Below are 26,093 nucleotides of genomic sequence, written 5' to 3'. Positions count from 1 at the left end.
TGGGAGCTACCAGAATCACGGTGCCGCCTTCCAACTTCAGAGAACCCTCACAACAGAGCTGAGGTTGGAGGAAAAATGTACATGAGACTAAAAATCCACTGAACCGCCAAGGCGTCCACCAGAAGAGCCCCGGGTCTCTGGTGCGAGATTCTTACTTTGGTACCTTGTGGTTGTACTGAGACACCATCAGATCGACTGATCGAGGCTGAAAAATGTCCAGATGAAGTGCCCACTCACCGGAGTGGATGTCTTGATGACTTAGAAAGTCGGCTTCCCAATTTTTGACTCCCAGAATGAAAACTGCCGACAGAGCTGAAACATAATGCTCCGCCCAACGGAGTATGCGACTGACCTCTTTCATTGTGCTGCGACTGCCATCCTGGTAGTTGTGATAGCCATCGCTTACAAAAACTGTCGCTCGTCTGATTGGTCTTGGACTGGGCGATGCTGAAGGAATTTCTGAGCCTGACAGAGAGCCCTGAAGACAGCTCGAAGTTCCAGGACATTGATTGGGAGACGGCTCTCCTGAGCCGTCCATCAACAATGGAAAGACTGCTGGCAGGTTACAGCTCCCCATCCACGAAGACTGGCATCCATGGTGAGAAGGACCCAGTCCAGAATCCAGAAGGGTTGGACCCTTGTCCAAGTGGGAGCTCTGGAGCCACCATGCAAGGTAGAGACAAATCTACCGAGATAAGATGATCGTCTGCAGCTTGATCTGGAGATGGGATTCGTTCAGTTTGAGTCAGAATCTCCGCCTGGAGAAGCCGGGAGTGAAACTGGGCATACTCCACCATGTCGAAGGTGGAGACCAGAGATCCCAGGATCCGCATGCAGGTGTGAATTAACACCTGGCGATGAAGTGAGAACCCTCAAATCCTGTCCTGCAGATCCGAATTTTATCCACTGTGAGAAACACTCTTTGAACCCATGAATCCAACAGGGCCCCCAGGTGGAGCATTCCTGGGCCAGAGTCAGGGAGGACTTCTTCCAACTGATGACCCACCCGTGCGACTGTAGAAGATCTATTGTGAGATGGTGCACCCTGAGCATATCCGGAGATCTGGCTAGGATAAGAAGATCGTCCAGGTAAGGGAGAATTCTTATACCCTTCCGCTGCAAGTTAGCTGCCATGACTACCATGACCTTCGCGAACAAACGTGGAGCTGTGGAAACACCAAAGGGCAAGATCCGAAACTGGAAATGCTCCTCCTTGACTGCAAACCGGAGGAAACTCTGGTGACTGAGTCAGATAGGCACATGTAAATAAGTATCCTGGATATCTAAGGAGGCTATGAAATCCCCTGGTTCCAATGTCAAAATGATGGAGCGCAAAGACTCCATACAGAGCTTGGGGACCCGCAAATACTTGTTGAGGGATTTGAGGTTCAGAATTGGGCAGAAGAAGCCGTTCGACATATGACCCAAGGTGAGATTGGCGTTAAAGCCAGAGACCCTCTGAGATACGATAACAATTACCTTGGAGGCTAGCAGAGAGTGAATTGACTCCCGCCGGACTTTTGCTCTTCCTGGATTTCGTGGATGGTCTGTGGTAAAAAACCGTGCCAGTGGACGCCTCCTGAAAGTGAGAGCATAGCCCTGCGGGACTATGTCGCGAACCCAGGTGTCTGACGTGGTTGTCATCCAGACGTCGGAGAAAAGCAGAAGCTGGCTACCTATAGGATGCCCAGCGCTGCCTGCTCAAGTAGTAATAAAATAAAAAATAAAACTGAAGAAATATGAGGCTGCATTAGCAGCCCCGTTAGAGATGCACGCTTCTGCGGCACCAAAATAGACTGGCCTGTCTGGGTTGGGGTATAGGGGAGGAGGAGCGTGGGCTGTGGGTGGGGTATAGCGGAGGAGGAGCCTGGGCTGCAGGTTGCTGAAGAACTTTGGTGCACGGACTCCACCTGCCAGCCTATACCCCAGCGTAGTCCGTGTACCCTATGGAAAAGTGAAGAAAAAATGTTCATATTCCTTATATACTAGCTGGGATACCTGGCGTTGCCCGGGTTGAAGACTGGACCCTAAAGTACGCCTGCAGCCTTTAATTGTTTACATTGTCTTCGCCTATAATACAATTTCATTGACCCTGAAAAAGACCCCACAGTTTGCTAACATGCACGCATACAAACAGTGTCGTAACTACCGTGGGTGCGTCTGCTATGGTGATCGAGCTTCCTCTGTGGTCTGCAGCTTCCCCTGAATTCAGTCACGCATACAAGATGGGACGGTCCAGTCAGGGCCACTGAGGAGGGCCCGGGTGTCAGCGGTGTTGATCTGGTGCCGGCTTGGCACCGGCAGGCAGACATGGAGAGACAGCGCCGCCTGTCACAAGGCAATCAAAGCTCGCAGACCGACAGCCAATCAGCAGTGGTGGCTCCTGATTGGCTTCCGGTCTGCAAGCCAATCAGGAGCTCAGGGACCGGCAGCCAATCAGGAGCTGCCAGATTCAAATTGCGCCGCTACTGTCTATCCATTTCTGACGCTGCACCAGCTGTAATTAGCTGCCAGTCTGGTACCAAATCCACACCTACTGGCTGCTGATGGCACACAGGGGGAGGCAATAGGCTGCTGGAGGGACACGGAGAGTTTAGTTTCTGAGGGGGGGGAATAATGTGTAAGGAGTATTACTGTGTGGCATAATGTGTAAGGGACACTACTATTGTGTGGAAAAATGTGTCCTTGCATGCAAACACAGAGGGCTAATATATATGGTCACTTTAAAATGATTTAATATGAACTTGCATGAGCATTAAGTTTGACACTTGGTCAGCCTGTGAAAGGATACTTTTGCTTTCACACAGGTTTTTGTCAGACTGACAATTTCCAATGGAGTAAGCCCCGGAACCTGTGTACCCCACTTTTAGGGATTGTGTGACAGTGTGTGGCACTGACAAAGTTCATACATAGGCAACAACTTAATCCTGGTCAAACTACACCACCATACCAAATTTCTTGGAGCTGGCCATGCATAAAGGTCAAACAGACAGACAGATACACTTTCTCGCTTATTATATAGATTTAATACCTAGTTTTATAGATGTTTACTATTCTTAGAAAAAAAAAAAGATCAACACTTTTTGGTATCAAGCGATACCTTCAGTTCCACCAACCTGATCCTTCTGTGGGACACTGTGATTCTCCTCTATATCATCCTGGGAATAAAGAGGATGGGGAGATCTCTCTGGGGTATTCCTGTTACTGGCCCCATCTGTAGGAGACACACAGTGACTGATTACATTGTATATATGTGATTATCAGATGCTGTGTATATAGGTGGCCCCATAGCTGCTCTCCCCATTACAATACATGACAGTCTCCTCTTACCCAGTGATGTGAGTGGCCGGTGATTCTCCATCATCACGTCTTTGTACAGACCCCTGTGTCCTTCTATATACTCCCACTCCTCCATAGAGAAATAGACAGTGACGTCCTCACACCTTATAGGAACCTGACACACACAATGATACAGTCATCACCCAGACACATCCCCTGGTGTTACTGTATAATGTCCCATTCCCAGCAGTCACCTCTCCAGTCAGCAGCTGAATGATCTTGTTGGTGATTTCCAGGATCTTCTGGTCATTGTGTCTCTCATGTATCAGTGAGTGAGGTGGAGGCACCGTGATGGGGCTCTGGGTCCTGCTCAGTTCTCCTGACAAATGGAGAAAGCTGCTGGATGTCTGTCGCTCACCGGATGTCTTCTTCACTGCTATATTATCCTTTGTATTGAGACGGACAGCAATAAATATGACTATATACATTACCAATAAAATGTAACTCCCATGTTAATAAAATAAATAAAAGTGATGTAGTAATGTACCGTGACACTACCAGATTCCCTCGCCTCACCAGTCAGGTCCCTGTGTTAGTAACAGAGATAATAGTGATGTCACTGTGACACTCCCAGACTCCTTCACCTCCCCAGTCAGATCCCTGTGTTAGTAACACAGATAGTAGTGATGTCACTGTGACACTCCCAGACTCCCTCACCTCCCAAGTCAGGTCCCAGTGTTAGTAATAGGGATAATAGTGATGTCACTGTGACACTCCCAGACTCCCTCACCTCCCCAGTCAGGTGCCTGTGTTAGTAACACAGATAATAGTGATGTCACTGTGACACTCCCAGACTCCCTCACCTCCCCAGTCAGGTCCCTGTGGTAGTAATATTGATAAGAGTGATTTAACTATGACTCTCCCAGACTCCCTCACCTCACCAGTGAGGTCCCTGAGTTAGTAATAAAGATAAGAGTGATGTCACTGTGACACTCCCAGACTTCCGCATCTCCCCAGTCAGGTCCCTGTGTTAGTAATAGAGATAAGGGTGATGCCACTGTTACACTCCCAGACCCCAGCACCTCACCAGTCAGGTCCCTGTGTTAGTAATAGAGATAAGAGTGATATCACATTGACACTCCCAGACTCCCTCACCTCACCAGTCAGGTCCCTGTGTTAGTAATAGAGATAGGAGTGATGTCACTTTGACACTCCCAGACTCCCTCACCTCCCCAGTCAGGTCCCTGTGTTAGTAATAGAGGTAAGATTGATGTCACTGTGACACTCCCAGACTCCCTCACCTTCCCAGTCAGCAGGTAGATGATCTCCATGGTCAGGTGTAATATCCTCTCGTTCATGTGATGCCTGTCCATCTTCAGTTAGACAGATGAGCTACACAGGGCAGTATATAGGACAGAAATTGACAATCAATAATAGAGATTTCTCACATGTCTACACCAATTCTATATAAGTTCATAACCATTTTAGGCAGTCTGTAATCTATGGTGCACATATAGCCATACTATTCACAGATGGACAGACGTCCCACCCACTCTGGACAGACTTCAGATCCCCTCTGCAAACAGACAGACAGATGTTCAGTGAGCTCAGGGGTGTCAGGCATTGTGACTAAAGTTTATCGCCCAGCTCATTATATTATTTTATGTATGTGGTGTTGCCAGGTGGATTGTCCTCACTGCTGCTGTGAACGTTCCTTTGTTCTGTAAGAATTGCGTCTGGATACATCCTGCTCGGTCGCATCCAGTCTGACTGACTGACTGAGGCTAGATGGCACGTGGCAACCACAAAATGGTAAGTGCTGTGGTATGTCCCATGTGAGTGATCAACCCAAGAAAAGGAGGGTTTAAAAAGAGCCCAGTCGGGGGTGTGGCTTGGCGGCCATTTGGAGGAGACATGCATATTTGCAGCTCCTGATTTAGTGGTCTCAATTACCACCTTTTCCACTCAAAATCCACTTTCTCTACCCCTGGTGTGCTTCCTTATAGTACCCAGCATCGGTGGGTACCCCTGGGGCAGCGCTACGGAGCCGGGGAAGGTCTCCTACCTTCCTGCAGGCTGTGGCCTACTCCCCCTTCCAGAAGCCGGGAGCTAAATTTCCTCCACCTGCTTGTGGACCCGCCGGATCGCGGACACGCCGGAAACCCCCCCCGCTGCTGTGACCATCTATCAGTGGAGGGACTTACCCGCACACCCGCCGGCCGGCTTCATGTGGAAGACTAGCGCTGATCTGCGCTGATGAGAGGGAAACGCCCACCATCTTGCATCCTTGAGAGGTGAAGAGACTCAAGTGCAGGCTCTCGGCATTAGATCCCCAGGACCTATTCAGATCCCAGCAACAAGGACCAGTCGCCCGGAAGCTGCGGACCCCCGCTGTCGGGCGCGACGTGCCGTCCTGGACCTTCTGACCAGCAGAGGTGTGGTGAGTGAGCCGAGTGACGCTGCGGAGGGCGGCCAGCGTTACCTACCACAGCCCTGCCACCCGCTTATTAGCTGAAAGCACCCTGATCCTTCTATGTCTTCAGTGACTCCTGAGCTGTTTCTCACCTGTAAAGAGCTGAGTTTAGATTGTATTCAGACCATCTATTGTGGATTAACAGTTACTCTGCAGAGACTCTACCCATTCTATGCAGAACTTTCAAAATCTCTATGCCTCAATGTATAGAAATTAAGAAGTTGGTGACAATTATAACATATACATTCTCCAAAGAAGAATATTAGAGACCAGTCTCTGTATCTATATTACTAAATAAATGTCTCTTATAATTATTTTACACTGATTCTATACTCATTAATAATACCAGCTCATCTAGCTCCCTCCTGTGGTGAGACTTTGGAAACTCATGATAAAGACTTTAAATATAATATGGAGACTGTCATACCTCACTTCAAGTGCCTTTCATACTTGTTATACCCAACATATGTTTTGCTCTTCTCTGATTCTATGAGACTACGTCCGGTCCGGCTCTCTACTATGATGTAACGGTAATCCTGATGGCTGCCTAGGTCCTTGGGAGGGACGGTGCCCGGCAACAACCCAGATTTTTCTCTTTTCCTCTAGCTGTCCTCACACATGAAAATTGTATACAGATTATTCTTCATGTCACATACTTACACTATCTAAACTCAGAATGGGGAAGGATAAGAAACAAAGGTCCAGATCAGAAGTTGGTGGTAGATCGGACAGCGGATCTCATCAAGATTTACGTCAGTTCCTAAAGCCCGCTGTTACCAATGCTGCAGATGAACCTCCGCACCAGCCTCACCTGCTGCCTCTTCTTCTTCAGACAGAATGTCTCCAGTAGCCACTCATACTTCCAGCCCTCCAGCGTCTACCTTCCGTGACGAGATTAGTGAAATTCTCTCGCACGTTAGGTCACTACCTACAGTATGAAACAAGACTTTCAATCTCTGGAGGCCAAACTTCAGTACACTATTCGCCAAGAAGTGGCCACTATACAATCGGATATGGCCGAATTGGGGACCAGAATTGACGGTCTGAAAGACTACAAAGAGGTATCTGCGGACGCATTCCACCAATTCACAGACATACTCTCTCACCAATAATCTGAGATCCGCCATCTAAAATCACATATAGACGACTTAGACAATCGTGGCAGACGCAACAACATCAGAATACGTGGTCTACCTGAAGATGTAACGCAACCTAATCTCACAGATGCCCTCACGAAAATATTTGGGGAGATCCTTGGTCTAGACCCCAATAGTGAGATCCTGTTTGATAGGGTACACCGCGCTCTCCGACCAAGAGGTCTGCCTACTGACAAACCCCGAGACGTTATCTGACGCCTTCATTACCACACCCAAAAAGAAGCTATCTTGCAGAAGGTTCAACAACTTGAAGAAGTCGATTTTAATAGTGACAAAATTCAACTCTTTCCCGACCTATCATGGTATACCTTGCAACAAAGGAAGGCCCTGAGACCACTCACAGAACTTCGTAAACACTCTCAGAGATATCGTTGGGGTTTTCCATTTAATCTACAAGTAACTCACAATGGGAAAACCGTTGTCCTTCATACACCAGATGATCTTCCTTCCTTCTTCACGGCTTTGGGTATAGATACAGTGGCATTTCCGGATTGGGAGAACCTTCACAGCCCTTTAACGATTCCTTCCCTTCCTTCTGACATAGATAGTTGGCAATGAGTTTCAAGCTCCAAGCGGAAGACAGGACGTCTGTCTCTCCCAGCATCCACGGAAGAGACTTGATCACTTCATATTATATACAAAATTGGTGAGACTGTTCTAGTTTTCCCTCTCAACATAGGACTTCGGTCTTCATCTTCTTTTTAAGTGTTTTAATGCTAATGTTTATTTTGATGCACTTTTAGTGCACCTTAACTAATTGCTGCAGTATTATTTGTGACGTTATATCACAACATGTCCGTAAGTTTCATATTGTAAAGTTATCTGTAAGAATCTTTTAGTAGAAATTAATTTAATTCTATAATTGCAAGTTTGGGTTGTTGTTGTTGCCGTCCCTCCGAACCCCCCCAATGCTGCATTTCTTTTTTCACATCCTGGACATGGAGCTGATTTTTGTCTCCTGGTTGTCCAGATGCAGCATTTCAATGTTCCAATTTCTGCCTATATTCAATATTTCAATTGTTTGCTTAATATTTGCGATTATGTTATTTTCTTTATTTTCCTCCCCCTTTTTTCCATCCCTTTTCCCTATCCATATTTTTTCCATTCCTCAAAGGTAATACATGTAGTGGTGTAACTTACATTTTATCTCAAGGGACAGATTGTTACGCAATTTCCACACTAAGATCCTATGTCTAGTCGTAAACCCGTGTTGCGGATTGTCACCATTAATGCAAAAGGATTGAATATCCCTGAAAAGAGATCCCAAATGCTTTGGTCCTTTCATGCTGATAAAGTGGATATAGCTCTGGTGCAGGAAACGCATTTTAAGAATGGGAACGCCCCTTCTTTGACAAACTATTATTACCTACACACATTTTCTAGTGATAACTCAGTTGGTAAAACCTTAGGTGTTGCCGTCCTGTTTGCTCGTCACTTACCAATATCTGATGTCTCCCCATACATAGCCTTGTAGAAGGTAAGGGTATTTTGGTTAAATGTACTTTATAACATCAGCGTTTCTCCTTTTTAAATGTGTACATGCCTAACTCTGGTCAACCCTCCTTTATTGCCACTGTGTTAGATAAAGCCGAGACTTTATTGGAGGGGATCACAGTTGTAGGAGGAGACTTAAATTGGCCTCTTGATCCTCTTCGTGATACTTCTAATAAGACATCTCATAGGCCAGGTAAGGAATTTAGACGAGTGAGACGCACCCTTCAAGACCATCAACTTGCTGACACTTGGCGTATCGCTCATCCAGCTGAACCTGACTTCACATTCTTCTCTCGCCTCCACCACACTTACTCGAGAATAGATTATCTTTTTTTGAGTCACCGACATTTACATCTCATATCAAACACCTCAATAGGGTCCATCACGTGGTGTGACCACGCTCCAGTTTTCCTTACGCTTTCTCTGCCACAACACCCGCTCAACCCTTGGTCATGGCGTTTTAACAACCTCTTTTTACAAGATGCCTATTGTAAATCTCAAATCGAGGGTTCTTTAGACTCTTACATTGAACAAAACGATCAAGATGACATTTCCAAGGTAACAGTGTGGGAGGCACATAAATGTGTTCTACGAGGCACTTGCATAAAATTGGGTTCCTACTTAAAAAAAACAGAAAACGCAGAAAAGAGATGCCCTTTTAGCTGAGATTAAATCCCTGGAAACTTCCCATAAAGCTTCCTTGTCCCCACATTTCTTCTCTAAATTGGAGGAAGCTAGAGCTGCCCTTCATAAACTCTCCATGGATAAAATAAAGCTATCCTACCGTAAGTGCCGTAGTCGCTTCTACCAATGGGGAAATAGACCGGGTAAGATGTTGGCTAAGGCATTGAGGGAACAACATGCTATTACATTTATCCAAGCAATAAAAGACGAACATGGTCAGACCCATAATGAAACTAAACGAATCGCCGAGTCCTTTCGAACTTATTATGCCAAACTTTATAATCTAAAGAATCTAGATCAGGGCTCGGATATTATTGCTCATCGAGAGGCAATTTCGTCCTATTTGCGATCGCTTAATTACCCTCAGCTTTCTTCAGAGGAGGTTGATACTCTTGAGACGCCCTTTTCTGTTGAAGAGGTGGATCAGGCAATCTCCTCCTCTCCAGCTGGTAAAAGCTCTGGTCCAGATGGATTTTCTACAGCCTATTACAAGGCTTTTAAGGATAGGTTGGCTCCCCTCATGACTCGTGCTTTTAATTCGATCACCAATAGAACCAGTTTCCCCAAACAATCACTAGAAGCACACATTACCGTCATACCTAAGGAGGGTAAAGACCCTGCCTTGTGCCCTAGTTATAGGCCAATCTCACTTCAACATTGATTTGAAGATTTTTGCTAAACTCCTAGCCAACTGGTTGAAGATATTCTTACCCAAATTGATCCATGATGATCAGGTTGGTTTTGTCTTAGGTCGCGAGACCAGAGACAACACGACTAAAGTTATCAATTTAATACACCAAGCCTCCCTCTCGTCCACCCAGTCTATTATCTTATCGACTGATGCAGAGAAGGCTTTCGACAGGGTTGACTGGGAGTTTATGTCAGATCTTTTACGGCATATGGGATTACGACCTACATGTCTGCAGAGAATTTTGGCCTTATATGATGCTCCCACAGCAAGAATTAGGATAAACGGGTCTCTCTCTGACTCATTTGCTATCTCAAATGGAACGAGACAGGGGTGCCCACTTTCCCCACTTTTATTTGTTCTTTGTATGGAAGCTCTAGCTAGGGCCATACGGAGTAATGTAAATATTTCTGGTATCCGCATAGGTGGTCAGGAATATAAACTGGCACTCTTTGCGGATGACCTTCTTGCATGCTTATTAACCCAGCTATTTCTCTCCCGAACCTTATTTCAGAATTCCAAAAATTTGGTATGTTTTCAAATTTTAAAATGAATTATTCTAAATCTGTGGCAATGAGCCTGACTGCATCCCCGTCCTTGGTAGATTTCTTGAAACAATCCTTTTCCTTTGTTTGGCACCCCACTAGACTTAAATATCTTGGAGTCTATCTGACTAAAGATCTGTCCCAACTGTTTTCAAACAATTTTATCCCATTATTGCAAGCTATCCGTACTGATCTGACTAGATGGCGCACCAATCGTTTATCCTGGATCGGCAGGATAAATGTGATAAAAATGAATTCACTACCCAAAATTTTATACTTAATGCAATCCCTTCCAATCCATATCCCTCCAACATGGTTTACGGAAATGGAACGCCTTATTCGTAGGTTTGTTTGGAACAATTCCACACCACGTTTTAAACATGCTATCCTATACCGCCGTAAACAAGATGGAGGTTTGCAGCTTCCTCACATCACTAGCTATCAGGCCATATGCTTATTCGTGTTCTCGAATGGACCCGAGCAAGGGGTTTCAAGCAGTGGATCATGTTGGAGGAGAGCAGTTTGGCTCAGCCTATAGAAATTGTCCCATGGCTTCCTAAACTACCAACTATTAGACATCCAACTATAACACCCACATTACGCTCTTGGCAGAAACTGCGACGTCTCTCCCATATCTCATCTACTGTTTCCCCTCTCACTTCCTTTCATGGGAATCTGGATTTTCCCCCTGGTCTCTTCACACTGTCCTTTAAAAACTGGTCGAGTGAAGGCCATTTTAGACTGGGTCAGATGGTTTGTTCATCAGGGGTGCGTCCGTTCACAGAACTCCAAGAATTATGGCATTTTCCCCAATCCGAATTCTGGAAATACCTCCAAGTACGACATTTTATTACCTCCTAATGTAAGCTGCCTGATCTCACTAGAACACTCACTTTGTTTGAATCCTTATGTTCCTCCTCTCAAACTCCATCTCACACTATATCCACATTATATTCACTAATTATTCAAAATTTGTTTAAACTACCCCCTCAATTTACTACAGTGTGGGAAAAAGAACTCCAGGATGAGATCCAGGACATAGACTGGGAGATTGTCTTTAATAACACCTTTGCTAGTTCTTCTTGTATTACTACTCTTGAAACTCTTTACAAAGTTATATCACGATGGTATAGGTATCCAGTACTTTTAAATAAATTGTTTCCTCAGGTCCCAAAAACCTGCTGGAGATGTAATTCTGCACCAGGTAGTCTTCTACACATATGGTGGAACTGCCCCTCCCTGGCCCCCTTTTGGTTGAATGTATTTGAGTGTTCTAAGATAATCTTGAGAGGAGAGGTCCTGGTTTTTGGCTTTTAAACATGTCCTCATCTTCTACAGCTTCCTATAAGAATTCCTTATTGAGGCACTTAAATAATGCTGCTAAAGCGGTCATCCCTGTTTTGAGGAAATCCTCCTCCCCTCCCTCCATTAGAGACTGGTTTAGGAGGATAGATTATTATATGGACATGGAGGACATAGTATCTTTTTCTAAGGGTAGACCTACCGACTTTACTGTTATGTGGTCCCCCTGCCTGTTGTTCTAGGGCTCTACGCAATATTCATTGTTTAATAACTCAAACTCTGCACCTGTATCTGTGTCTTCTTGATCTCAATATAACCCATTTGAGGCTATGGTAGATTACCCCCCTCGTCCACCTGCTCAAATTCCTTTTTCCCCTCTGACTTTCCTTTCCCCACACTCCCCTCTATATTGTTCTATATATTTTCTTTTTAGATTTTGTTCATTTTACTTTATTTTATTGTATATTTTTTATGTGATCTATCTATATTATATTTTCATTCTGATTGGACTATTTGAAATGGAAACACCATCTGTCAACATTTGTATTTCCATGTCTCTTCCGCTGTATTCCATCTAAAATGATTGATCTTTTTTCAATAAAAACAATTTGCATTAAAAAAAAGAGCCCAGTCGCAGCGTCGTATGGCATTCAGTAGTTGAAAGTAACCTAGTTAGTGCCAACATGGTGTCACTGGCGCAGGGTGGCGAGGTTCAACCACAAGGAAGTCGAGTAGCGGCAAGGTTTGGTCACAAGTGCATCAACTGACTCTTTTGCTGCTTGCATCCACCAATAGGACAGAGACATGTAGTGGGTAGAGGAGTGAAGAGGGTGGCTCAGCAGCCAAGGACTACGTAAACCCAGGGACTGCGAGGACTCTGGCAAGATGCAGGAGTGTATGTACTGCAGTGTGGTGAGTTCCTGGTATTGTCACATTATTACTATTATGTGAGTTGTGTGTTTTATATAGAATAACAGAGCACATCTTTCACCCACTATTTGCCTAGTGATTTATTTTAACCATGTTGAATGACGGGTGGCTCACAAGTCTGGCCTAAGGGCAGAACAGTCAGCTGCCAGGGTGAAAACATTTAAATTATCCCCCGGTACAGTGCCAGCCCCTACCCCCCGATCAGCGGTACTGAAGCAGCGATACTGGTAACAGGGTGCCGTTCCAGACAGACGGATAGAGAGAAAGACCCCCCATCCACTCTGCACACAGCCAGACAGTCTTCCTGTGCACGCGACAATCTCACTTGCTCCTTCATTGCAAATCCAGCTTCCATGTCTTTGTGGCTGGTTGAGTATATTATGTCGACACTCACAATGTCCAGAGAGAATATGCATGATTAACGGTATAAGACACACACAGTTAAAATGGTGTAAGTACCATTACATCTGTGTAGGGATCCCGATGGCTCCATTGTCATGTCAACATATTCACTGTGGACATACCGATAACTTGCTGATCCCATCCCCTTTGGGGCTCATACTCTCTCACTCCGCTTTCCTTACCGATCCCTTCCTCTGATCAATCTTTACACTGTACAGCCCTAGGTGACCCCTGTCCTCTATCTGTACAGGGCACCACCCCCTGCAACGTGAAGAGGTCACAGCACCAAAGACCCATACAGAGGTGACCATCTTCCTACATGTTACATGTCATAGATTTATTCCCAGAGAGAGGAGAGAGGACAGACTATTCCCCCATACACCACTGACCACCCTGCAATAATAACAGCTGGCTCCCTGCAGTAAGAGGGGGATGTACTGGCATAATGTACAGGTTACACAGCACCAGTACATGTGTGACATCCCTGCTGCTCTCATACCACTTACATGAGCCATTAGTTATGCATTGCAATATGGATGTGGGGGAATAACAAGGCACAGACAGATAATAAAGGCTAATTATACATGTATTTACCTTCAGCCAGTCACGTTAATGTCTCCTATCTGCTTGCACCCACTCACCTCTGACACGGAAAATGTTATATCTTACTTCCGGTTTATGCGTTCCACCTGAGCGTTCTACTAAATTTCCTGCCTGTGCGTTCCACAAAACTTCCGGTTTACAGTACAAGAACAGCAGTGTGTTGTGGGAAATGCAGTCCAGTTCTGTTAGTTCTATTTGTGTTCAGTAACACCCGGACTTCAACTCTCAGAATGCATTGCGATGAGAGAAATAATACAGACTTGTCACACAGCGCCCTCTGTATCGGTACTGCAAGCCTTCTCCTAAACATCATTACTCCGCCATCTTGTGTCCAACTCGAGAACTGCAGCTCTTCTAACTGGCCTTCACAATAATAATAATAACAATATTATTATTATTATTATTATTATTATTATTAATAATAATAATAATCACTAAGGGGTCAATACAATTAGGTGATTTTGGGGTACTTTGAGGGCACTTTAAAAAATTGTTTATAAATTCTAAAAAGCAAATATTTATCCAAATATTTAGCCACACCCCTTTAAAAAAACATTTGTGATGCAGCGCTGCGCGCTGGTGAGGGGGCGCTGTGTGCCCCTCAGCCCAGCGCACAGCCAATTGGGGGCACAATCAGCGTGATCGCTCCCCCCCTTTGGCATAGGAGACTGCTCGGGCTGCTGCTTTCGCAGCCTCGGACAGTCTCCCAGTGCAGCCCAGCACACAGCAGCGTGTGCTGGGCTGCTGTGGATGGGGAGCTGTGCCAGACCCGGGTACACTTGCTGATCGTCAGATATGTCTGCAGACATATCTGTTCACTGACTGTGCAGTACAGCCAATCGATATGTGAACTACTTTGTTCACAGACATATCGTCTGTACACATTGGTCGACGGGGGCACGATATAATGGTCGATCAATTGATCGTCCAATATATCGGACAGTGTGTACCCAGCATTAGGTTCCTGAAAAAAAATCTTATTTGCATCTACACAGATCTTGTGAGAACAACAAAGCAGTCCTTTTCAGCCTGGAAATGGTGGAGGCTGGTGGAGTGGTGGTTGTGGAACTATAAGGATCAGAATCCTGCACTACTACTCGGTGTTCACTCTACAAGGAGGTAGCTTTGTGCTAGGAGTGCTCCAGTCTTCTGCCTCATGTGGTCTCCCCCATGCAGATCACCTAAACCTCAGAGTACGATCATTTAGGGTCCTGACTTTTTCTGTGGATTTTTAAATATGATTTAAGTGTCTGGCGATCACCAGAGCGCTACTACAATACTCTTCGTGGTGGCAGTTTGAATAAAACCCACGTCACGACCGCCCACCTGCATCAGGTTGGCGTATATAAGCACATGCTGGGGCGTGGCGCTGTGACTTGTATCTACTGATGTTCTGAGTTGTCCAATATCCTGGTACAACCTAGAAACCCTACAACAGGTGCCCCTCCTGTATAATACTGTTACGTGTCTTATTATAGTGTTGTCTAACCAGCATCTCATTCCTTGTGAATCCTCCTCGCTGTTGTGTGATGTGTAGTCTTTTCTTTTTCTGTTTTATTTTATGTGCGAGAGAGAGTGTGAGAGAGAGTGAGAGAGAGAGAGAAGAAAATCAGAATAGCCGGCACTCCACTCAGTGTCAACAACCACTCTGGGTGCCGTTCCCAACATAATAATAAATAATTTGACCTGGCTCTCGTTTACAGCATGGCGATTTCCGGTCTTCTCGGCGCCTGGAGATGATGTCATCTCCAAGCGCCGGGAGAAGTGATCCACTGCAGCCGTGTGCAGTGTGAACGGCGCAGATACGGAAATACTCCGTTTTGGAACTGAGTTCCAAAACTCGGGTCAGACCCAGGATTTAGGTCTAAAAGCAGTATTAGTAAGATAAATAATCCACCCGGGCATCCTCGGTTTTCCGGGTGGTTTATTTATTTTACCTGAATCTCCTGGAGGGCCATCCTTTCACCGCTGTATACTGTATATATATACAGATGTGTAAAAAATGCTGCAAATTAAGAGTAATTTCAAGAATAGAAGTGTTAATAGTTTATTTTTGTCAATTAACTAAATGCAAAGTGAATGAACAGAAGAGAAATTGAAATCAAATCGATACTTGGCGTGACCACCCTTTGCCTTCAAAACAGGATCAATTCTTCTAGCTACACTTTCACACAGTTTTTGAAGGAACTTGGCATTGAGGTTGTTCCAAACATCTTGGAGAACTAGCCATTGGTCTTTAGTGGATGTAGATTTGCTCAATTCCTTCTGTCTCTTCGTGTAATCCCAGACAGACTCAATGATGTTGAGATCAGGACTGTGGGGGGTCATATCATCACTTACAGGACTCCTTGTTCTTCTTTACACTGAAGATAGCTCTTAATGACATTGGCTGTATGTTTGGGGTCGTTGTCCTGCTGCAGAATAAATTTGGAGCCAATCAAACGCCTCCCTGATGGTATTGCATGATGGATAAGTACCTGCCTGCATTTCTCAGCCATGAAGATACCATTAATCCTGACCAAATCCCTAACTCCATTTGCTGAAACGCAGCTCCAAACTTGCAAGGAACCTCCACCATGTTTCATTGTTTCCTGCAGACACTCATTATACTTATTAGTATGACCTGTGCCATGAAACTGTCTTCCACAACCTCACATTTGTAGCAGAGTTTGGCTGTTCCTCACCCAATTTTAAGCCTCCCACATAGCTATTGCTGGTACAGTTAATAGCTGTGTTTCAACCTACATATGAAAATGATGATCATTATGACCTGTTTGGTATGATTGGTTAATCATACACCTGTCTATAATCCTACAAAATCCCTGACTTTGTGCAAGTGTACCTAGAAGAAGTGATGCTGTTTTCAAGGCAAAGGGTTGAAATGCAGCACCAAACTTGCAAGGAACCAGTGACACCCGGTGCGGGGAGGGACGCCATGCGCGCGGCACCCGCCAAAATGGAGGCGTGGCCTTCCGGAGGGGGTGTGTCGGGGGCGTGGCCTCACAGGTCGGACCTTCGGGAGGGGCGTGGCCTCAAGGCACGAACCCGGCCCATGGCCGTGGTAAACAAAATGTATGATACATTATGTATCAATGGGGTGGTGCCGGTGGGGGGTGCAGTAGGTGTGGGCATGAGCAGTGCCGGCTCCCTCACTGACAGGAGCCGAGTGCTGCATTTAATGCTATAGTGCAGCACCCGGCTCCTGTCACTGATGGGGGGCCTGCACCTTGGTGTCACCCCTCGGCGGGTGACACCCGGGTGCGGACCGCAGCCACCTTGTGACGCCACTGCAAGGAACCTCCACCATGCTCCACTGTTTCCTGCAGACACTCATTATTGTACCACCCTCCAGCCCTTCGGCGAACAAACTGCCTTCTGTTACAGCTAAATATTTAAAATTTTGACACATCAGTCCAGAGCACCTGCTGCCATTTTTCTGCACCTCAGTTCCTATGTTTTTGTGCATAGTTGAGTCGCTTGGCCTTATTTCTACGTCGAAAATATGGCTTTTTGGCCACAATTCTTCCATGAAGACCACTTTTGGCTAGACTTCTTCAAACAGTAGATGGGTGTACCTGGGTCCCACTAATTTCCGGCAGTTCTGAGCTGATGGCACTGCTGGACATCTTCCGATTTTAAATGGAAGTAAGCATGATGTGTCTTCATCTGATGCACCAAGTTTCCTTGGCCGACAACTATGTCTACGGTCCTCAATGTTGCCAATTTCTTTGTGCTTCTTCAAAAGAGCTTGAACAGCACATCTTGAAACCCCAGTCTGCTTTGAAATCTTTGTCTGGGAGAGACCTTGCTGATGCAGTAAAATTACCTTGTGTCTTATTGCTGTGCTCAGTCTTGCCATAGTGTATGACCTGTGACATGAAACTGTCTTCCACAACCTCACCTTTGTAGCAAAGTTTGGCTGTTCCTCACCCAATTTTAAGCCTCCTACATAGCTATTTCTGGTTCAGTTAATAGCTGAGTTTCAACCTACACATGAAAATGATGATCATTATCACCTGTTTGGTATGATTGGTTAATTATAAACCTGACTATAAGCCTACAAAATCCCTGTCTCTGTGCAAGTGTACCTAGTAGAAGTGATGCTGTTTTCATGGCAAAGGGTTAATTGATAAAATATTAACACATCTATTTTGGAAAGCACTCTTCCTTAACAGCATTTTTTTCACACCTGCCTAAAACTTTTGCACAGTACTGTGTATATATACTGTATATATATATATATATATATATTAATTTACTAGTTACGCTGCCCGGTGGCTCATCCAGCTGAATTGAATCGGCTCCTTAGTAATTTATACTCTGACTTGAGTACGGGTGTTTCCATGGAGACGTTATTAGCAGAATCACACCTTCTTTCGCTGGCTCCCACTCAACAATCCCTACTAGACACAGACATCATGCCCCAAGAAGTAGCATCTACTATCTCTAAACACTGCCCCCTCTACTCCTCTATTAGTTAGTGGTTTTATGCGTGACAAGGTTACACCATTTAAATATTACTCAACTGATGAAGTCCATTGATAGGGAAATAGCAGGTTGGAGTGACCTTTTCCTCACGTACTTCTGGTGGGCAAATCTCATCAAAAAGATATTCTGGAAACTACTGTATCCCCTTCAAATGTTGCTTCTCCTCCTTCCCCACAGACTCAATGATGTTGAGATCAGGACTGTGGGGGGTCATATCATCACTTACAGGACTCCTTGTTCTTCTTTACACTGAAGATAGCTCTTAATGACATTGGCTGTATGTTTGGGGTCGTTGTCCTGCTGCAGAATAAATTTGGAGCCAATCAAACGCCTCCCTGATGGTATTGCATGATGGATAAGTACCTGCCTGCATTTCTCAGCCATGAAGACACCATTAATCCTGACCAAATCCCTAACTCATTTGCTGAAACGCAGCTCCAAACTTGCAAGGAACCTCCACCATGTTTCATTGTTTCCTGCAGACACTCATTATACTTATTAGTATGACCTGTGCCATGAAACTGTCTTCCACAACCTCACATTTGTAGCAGAGTTTGGCTGTTCCTCACCCAATTTTAAGCCTCCCACATAGCTATTGCTGGTACAGTTAATAGCTGTGTTTCAACCTACATATGAAAATGATGATCATTATGACCTGTTTGGTATGATTGGTTAATCATACACCTGTCTATAATCCTACAAAATCCCTGACTTTGTGCAAGTGTACCTAGAAGAAGTGATGCTGTTTTCAAGGCAAAGGGTTGAAATGCAGCACCAAACTTGCAAGGAACCAGTGACACCCGGTGCGGGGAGGGACGCCATGCGCGCGGCACCCGCCAAAATGGAGGCGTGGCCTTCCGGAGGGGGTGTGTCGGGGGCGTGGCCTCACAGGTCGGACCTTCGGGAGGGGCGTGGCCTCAAGGCACGAACCCGGCCCATGGCCGTGGTAAACAAAATGTATGATACATTATGTATCAATGGGGTGGTGCCGGTGGGGGGTGCAGTAGGTGTGGGCATGAGCAGTGCCGGCTCCCTCACTGACAGGAGCCGAGTGCTGCACTTAATGCTATAGTGCAGCACCCGGCTCCTGTCACTGATGGGGAGCCTGCACCTTGGTGTCACCCCTCGGCGGGTGACACCCGGGTGCGGACCGCAGCCACCTTGTGACGCCACTGCAAGGAACCTCCACCATGCTCCACTGTTTCCTGCAGACACTCATTATTGTACCACCCTCCAGCCCTTCGGCGAACAAACTGCCTTCTGTTACAGCTAAATATTTAAAATTTTGACACATCAGTCCAGAGCACCTGCTGCCATTTTTCTGCACCTCAGTTCCTATGTTTTTGTGCATAGTTGAGTCGCTTGGCCTTATTTCTACGTCGAAAATATGGCTTTTTGGCCACAATTCTTCCATGAAGACCACTTTTGGCTAGACTTCTTCAAACAGTAGATGGGTGTACCTGGGTCCCACTAATTTCCGGCAGTTCTGAGCTGATGGCACTGCTGGACATCTTCCGATTTTAAATGGAAGTAAGCATGATGTGTCTTCATCTGATGCACCAAGTTTCCTTGGCCGACAACTATGTCTACGGTCCTCAATGTTGCCAATTTCTTTGTGCTTCTTCAAAAGAGCTTGAACAGCACATCTTGAAACCCCAGTCTGCTTTGAAATCTTTGTCTGGGAGAGACCTTGCTGATGCAGTAAAATTACCTTGTGTCTTATTGCTGTGCTCAGTCTTGCCATAGTGTATGACCTGTGACATGAAACTGTCTTCCACAACCTCACCTTTGTAGCAAAGTTTGGCTGTTCCTCACCCAATTTTAAGCCTCCTACATAGCTATTTCTGGTTTAGTTAATAGCTGAGTTTCAACCTACACATGAAAATGATGATCATTATCACCTGTTTGGTATGATTGGTTAATTATAAACCTGACTATAAGCCTACAAAATCCCTGTCTCTGTGCAAGTGTACCTAGTAGAAGTGATGCTGTTTTCATGGCAAAGGGTTAATTGATAAAATATTAACACATCTATTTTGGAAAGCACTCTTCCTTAACAGCATTTTTTTCACACCTGCCTAAAACTTTTGCACAGTACTGTGTATATATACTGTATATATATATATATATATTAATTTACTAGTTACGCTGCCCGGTGGCTCATCCAGCTGAATTGAATCGGCTCCTTAGTAATTTATACTCTGACTTGAGTACGGGTGTTTCCATGGAGACGTTATTAGCAGAATCACACCTTCTTTCGCTGGCTCCCACTTAACAATCCCTACTAGACACAGACATCATGCCCCAAGAAGTAGCATCTACTATCTCTAAACACTGCCCCCTCTACTCCTCTATTAGTTAGTGGTTTTATGCGTGACAAGGTTACACCATTTAAATATTACTCAACTGATGAAGTCCATTGATAGGGAAATAGCAGGTTGGAGTGACCTTTTCCTCACGTACTTCTGGTGGGCAAATCTCATCAAAAAGATATTCTGGAAACTACTGTATCCCCTTAAAATGTTGCTTCTCCTCCTTCCCCACAGGCACAGATCAAAAATTGATTCTACTTGCTGAGAATGAAAAACTTAGATTGAGCCTCAAGTTACTTTAATCTAAACATCATTTCAGAATGACTTTGCCAAAAGCGGTCCTTTAAAGTCAGGTGACACAACTGCATTACCTTTGCGATTGGATTCACACTACTAGTATCTAAGCCAGTGGTTCTCAAATTTGGACCTTAGGACCCCAAACAGGTCACGTTTTTCAGGTCACATAGCAGGTGCACAGGTGTATTCATTACTCACTGACACATTTTAAAAGATCCACAGGTGGAGCTAATAATTTCACTTGTAATTATGTGAGGAGACCTGAAAAACATGAACTATTTGGGGGGGACAGAGTTTGAGAACCTGCGATCTAAGCCAATGACTCTTTGGAGCTGAACTTTCCTCTTGAGTGTTATGAACCACTAACCTGGTAGATGGTTCAGCAAACTCGTCAGCCCGGTTTAGCACAATTTATTCTGAGGGTGCAGAGTCTAACATAGCACAGGTGTTTACAACTGATCCCCACAAGGGGATATATGTTTAACTACTATGCAATGCAGGTAGCACCCCCTCCCCTGGGTAAGCACTGTGAGTTTTAGGAGGATATGGGTGAGACAACAGGATGTCAGTAGGGAGCTGATGGTGTAGGGTTTAGACAGGTCAGGATCTGGGAAGGCAGCAAGGAGTAGTCAAGGTACAGACCATGATCAAGGTTTGAATAAGGTGGAGTAATCGATGCTGTGCAGCGACTACCGTTGACTCCTGTGAATGGTGCTGCCATCATCTTGGAAATTACCCAATTGTTTTTCGCAGCTCCATCAGCAGTCTTAAGTGGATTGCACTCCCCTCTCTTCCCTACTCAGCAGATCAAGGTGGACTCTCTCCTCTCAGTGGGTACTCACCTTGCTTTCTCTCCCAGACTGGCTGGCCTGTCACACTGTCTCCTGTTTCTGTCCCTTCTCATATCACACTATCCCAGCTGCCTCCATGGCAGCTAGTTTTGCTGGGTCTCTAGATCATGCCATCTCACCCTACCTGCTACTATTGGACCCTGCTTTAACCTGGTCATATGAACACCCAGGGTCTGGAACCTCTCTACTGCTAGCTGTTACTAGCCACTATGGAAAAGTTTCAGGCTAAGTAAACCAGGGCCCTCAAAGGTAGCCAGGCAGGCAAAAGTTATGAGAAACTGACTTAGGTGGAGGGATCATCACTCTCATCTCCAGCAGGCTCCAGTAGTAGCCCAGTACAGCAGAAGCCCGCACCGGCCCCTGTGAGGGCGCCTCCTTTTTCGTCATCTCAAGAAAGAACCGATATATTGTCTCAATTGCTGGACCAGAAATAAGCTCCTTTAAAAAAATCTCTGGACTCTGCTCTGACTCAGCTCAATCAGCATTTCCAATACATCTCTGAAGTAGCGCAGCGCATTCCAGATTTGGAAGATGGTCTTGCTGCGACACAGTCTCGGCTACGTACCAAAGACGCCACCATTACGTCTGTGCATGATAAGTTGGAGGATCTTGAAAACAAAGGGAACAACATACGTATAATTGGTCTATCAGAAACTGTAAAGCCTTGGGGTCTTATGAATCTGGTCTCCTGCTGACTTCCCCCTGTGAGTTGGACATCTTCCCTGCTGGAAAGAGTTCATCGTATCGGGCCGGAACGCTTGACCCAGCACTCTTCCAGCCATAATGGGAACAATTAATTATGCAAAGTCCTGCTATTAGAGGCCTAGAGGAAACAGTTGTGGCTTTCTCACAATGGGGACAGACACCTCCTGTTCCAAGACTTTTCCTATATGGTAGCGACAAAGTGAAGTGAGTTTTCTCTCATCTATAAGAGTCTCTTTGACAAGGGTCTTTGCTTTTCCTTACTCTACCCGGCTAAACTACATGTATTTCATGCTGGCAAACCCTACTTTTTCGATGCTCCATTTGCTGCCAAGAATTTCCTAGACTCTCTTTCTACTGTACAGCATTCACCATAGGAATAGACGATGCTGACTGAACGACTAGAATTGCTCTTTGTTCCTCCCTCATCGAGATCATAATGTTCGGCTGATTTTCTGCTATGTACCACTGTTAGGTTTTGTTTAAATGTCTCTTCCTCCACCCACACCCCCCTTTATCTTATCCCTCTTTCCTTTCCCTGTCTGTCTCCCTTTATTCCGCAGTCCTTCCCTTTTTCTCCTTTTCGCACTGATATTTCTAGTATGTTAATATATGGTGGCCATGTTGGCTGCCCCTGTTAGTTCTTATAACCATTATGAAAATTGAAAGGTTCCAATGTGGTAGTATATGTTGTATTCATCTATAGTTAACAAGATTAGCGTTCCACTTTCCCTTGATAGGGATTATATGTTTATTTCCCACCTCCTCACCTGCTTGCTGGGATTGGTGAGGATCCTGGGTTATGTTTATGTCTATTCCTTTTGTGGCCTAGAGCGGGGCCTAGAGTGGGTACAGGTTGATATGAGTGCCTCCTCAGCTGACCGCACGAGGCCTAAATCTAATCTCAAATTTATTACATGGAATGTAGAGGGGCTTAACACTTAAAGTGTAAAAAAGTGCTCCTCCATCTTAAGCGCCTTAGGTCAGATATAGCACTGTTACAGGAATGCCACTGGCACAAATCTGATCCAAATACTCTCCATGACTCTTAAATCTGGACTATAAATCCGCCTCCTTACATCTACAAGCAGAGGAGAGATTATATTATTCAATAAACATCTTCAATCCTAAATTAGAGATAGTTTAGCTGACCCCGCTGGGCGATATTTTTTTATTAAATGATCATTGTCCGTGAATTGTTCACCCTGGCTAACATTTATGCATCCTCGTGTCCTAACAATGTTTTTTTTTTTCCTCTGACTTGTATGTTGGTTTACAAAAGTGGGCAGAAGGCAACATTATTCTGGGGGGTGACTTCAACATGGTCCAACTTCCTCATCTTGATATTACTGTGAGATCATGTAGGGATCGTGGAGACCACCTTCCTTGCACTCATTGACTAGCACACTGCAGCTCTGTGACCCTTGGAGATGACAACACCCCACATTACAAGAGTACAAGTTCTATTCCCATCCCCACCACACCTATTTCCGAATGGACTTTTAGTTGTTTTTCCCCCTCCCTACTTTCCCATGTAGCAGAATCTGCAATTGAACCAATAGCTATATCTGATCATACTTCTGTTTGGGCCACCATGGCTTTAAACTCCCCTCTTCCCATATTATAGAATTGGGAGATTTCCAGGTTATCTTGCAAAGTTGGCTGATTTTAAAACACATATGGAACGTGCATTCCTCAGTGTTGATGATAATATTGAGCATAGCTCTGACATTAATTTATTTTGGGCCGCTTTCAAACCATTTGCCTGGGGGCAGATATTGAATAGGTGGCCGGGAAACGTAAGTCTTTTGCTGCTACAGAAACAGAGGCATTTCTTCAACATGACTCATTGGCAGACAGACAATCTTATATAGATGCCAAGAGTCTCTATGATACCTTGTGTACTGACCAGGCCCAACTTTATTTAGATTACCAGCGCAATAAATACTTTCATTGGGGCAATAAGTCTGGTAAGTTTTTGGCAAATTTGGTAAGGTATTATTCGGACCCCTCCCACATTTTACTTTGGAAAACAGATTCTTCTTATTGTGTGATTGACCCAGAAGCCATTTCTAGAGCATTTCTCTATTAATATAAATATCTGTATGAAGCACCACATGTTGCTCCTGTGTTGGGTATGCAAATTCTTAGGGACGTGGCTTTACCCACCCTCACGGAGGATTATTACTCCCTGTATGCAGCAGTCACGGACTTGGAGCTTAGGGCCTGATTCAGCTTTGGGAATAGAGTGAGATTTAGCACGGAACTGATCATTTTGGTGAAACCATGCTGCACTGCAGGTGGGGAAGATGTAACATGTGCAGAGAGATTTAGATTTGGGAGGAGTGTGTATAAACTGACATCTAAAGTGCAGTGTAAAAATAAAGCTGTGCAGTATTTGTGGGCTACATGCAAAAGCAGACAGTATTTACCTTACATGCAAAATAAAATGTACTGTATGTATTTGCACCCCTTGTATTACAACATGGTTTGTCCTGGTTCATAGTTACGTGCTGTTTCTCACTCTATTCCCAAAGCTAAATCAGGCCCTTAATTCCTTAATTAAATCTCTCCATAAATCTCCTGGAGCCGATGGTTTTGGGGCAGAGTACTATCAGCTCTTGGCTGCCCATCTCCTTCCTTACCTGACATCCACTTTAATTCAGTAATGGAGGGTAATTCACCACCGTCTAATTTTAATGAGACCCGTATTATAGTTTTGCCCAAACCAGGAAAAGAGCCGATATTAGTATCCTCTTAGCGACCAATTCCGTTAAACCGGGATCTAAAGTTATTTTCCAGACTCATTGCTAGGCGCCTGCAGAATATCTTCCCTCGCTTCTCCATCCAGCAGAGACTGGCTTCGTTCAGGGCCGTACCTCAGTGCACAATGTCCGTCTTTTGGTGGCTGCCTTGACACACTCTCATTTGAATGGAAATAAGACTGATATTGTGGTTAGCTGTGATGCCGATAAGGCCTTGGACCGTGTTTCCTGGCCTATATTGTGAGGGTTCTCCACTGGCAACAATTTGGTCCAGATTTCATGCACATTTTTCGGATGTTACAGTAGATCATCAGCCAGCTGCATTTTTAACAATTAATGTCTTAAATACTCCCTCCTTTATACTCCAATAGGGAGCCAGGCAGAGATACCCACTATCTCCACTGCTAGTCAACCTATCCCTCGATCCTCTTATTAGATACTTCCTACGGGAATCTTGATGGAAGGGGATTGCGGTTGGTACCCATGAAATTAAAGTGTCGGCATTTGCAGACGATTTGTTACTATACTTTAGCGTACCCTTAAGAACAGTTCACCTCTTATTGGATGTACTAAATACCTTTTATTTGGTCTCGGGCTTTCAGGTTAATCTTTTAAAAACCTTGGCCCTTCAGAGGGATGCCATGTCATGGTGGAGTGATTCCGTCCCCCGACCACATTACGTACTTACGGTGCCCATCCACTAGACCAGCGGTTTTCAACCTAGTGTGCCGTGGCCGGTTGTGAAGTGTGCCGCGGGGCTGTCAGAGCCACCGGGCACATTTTATTGTACTTCAGCATCCCGGGCCGCTGAGCTCCTCTGGGAGACTCAGGCGCGACCGGGTAGTGACCTGCAAAGATGCGGCGGCGTGACATCACAGGTCACGCACGCCGCGTTGTCCACTGCCCTCCAGCCCGCTCTGCCAGCCAACGCCCTACGCCAATCAGCCAGCCTGCGCTCTGTCCAGGCAGGCTCTGCAGCCTGCCTGGAAGCCCGCACGCGATCCTGCTGCAGTGTGAGTGACAAGGGGGGAAGAAATGTGGGTTTTGAGGGGACGAGACATTTTTTTCTTCTTCGTGGGTACCAGCCATAGTTTATTTTTTCGTGGGAACCAGTCATGTCA

At 45.2% G+C, this 26,093-nt stretch overlaps 1 protein-coding gene across 1 annotated transcript in view; it reads right to left on the bottom strand.

Moving 5' to 3' along the window:
* Nucleotides 1-13,597, bottom strand: part of LOC148500801 (uncharacterized) — a 99,133-nt gene extending 85,536 nt beyond the window's left edge. The window contains 5 exon segments of the mRNA XM_088451435.1: nucleotides 3,117-3,214; nucleotides 3,331-3,454; nucleotides 3,534-3,725; nucleotides 4,581-4,671; nucleotides 13,549-13,597. Of these exon segments, the coding sequence (XP_088307561.1) occupies nucleotides 3,117-3,214; nucleotides 3,331-3,454; nucleotides 3,534-3,725; nucleotides 4,581-4,652 (486 nt within the window). The 5' untranslated portion in view covers nucleotides 4,653-4,671; nucleotides 13,549-13,597.
* Nucleotides 13,598-26,093: the final 12,496 nt, after the last annotated feature.

This window comes from Taudactylus pleione, unplaced genomic scaffold (assembly GCF_031769625.1).
Source record: "Taudactylus pleione unplaced genomic scaffold, aTauple2 ptg000547l, whole genome shotgun sequence".
Taxonomy (NCBI): domain Eukaryota; kingdom Metazoa; phylum Chordata; class Amphibia; order Anura; family Myobatrachidae; genus Taudactylus; species Taudactylus pleione.
This window is presented reverse-complemented; position numbering and strand designations above follow the sequence as displayed.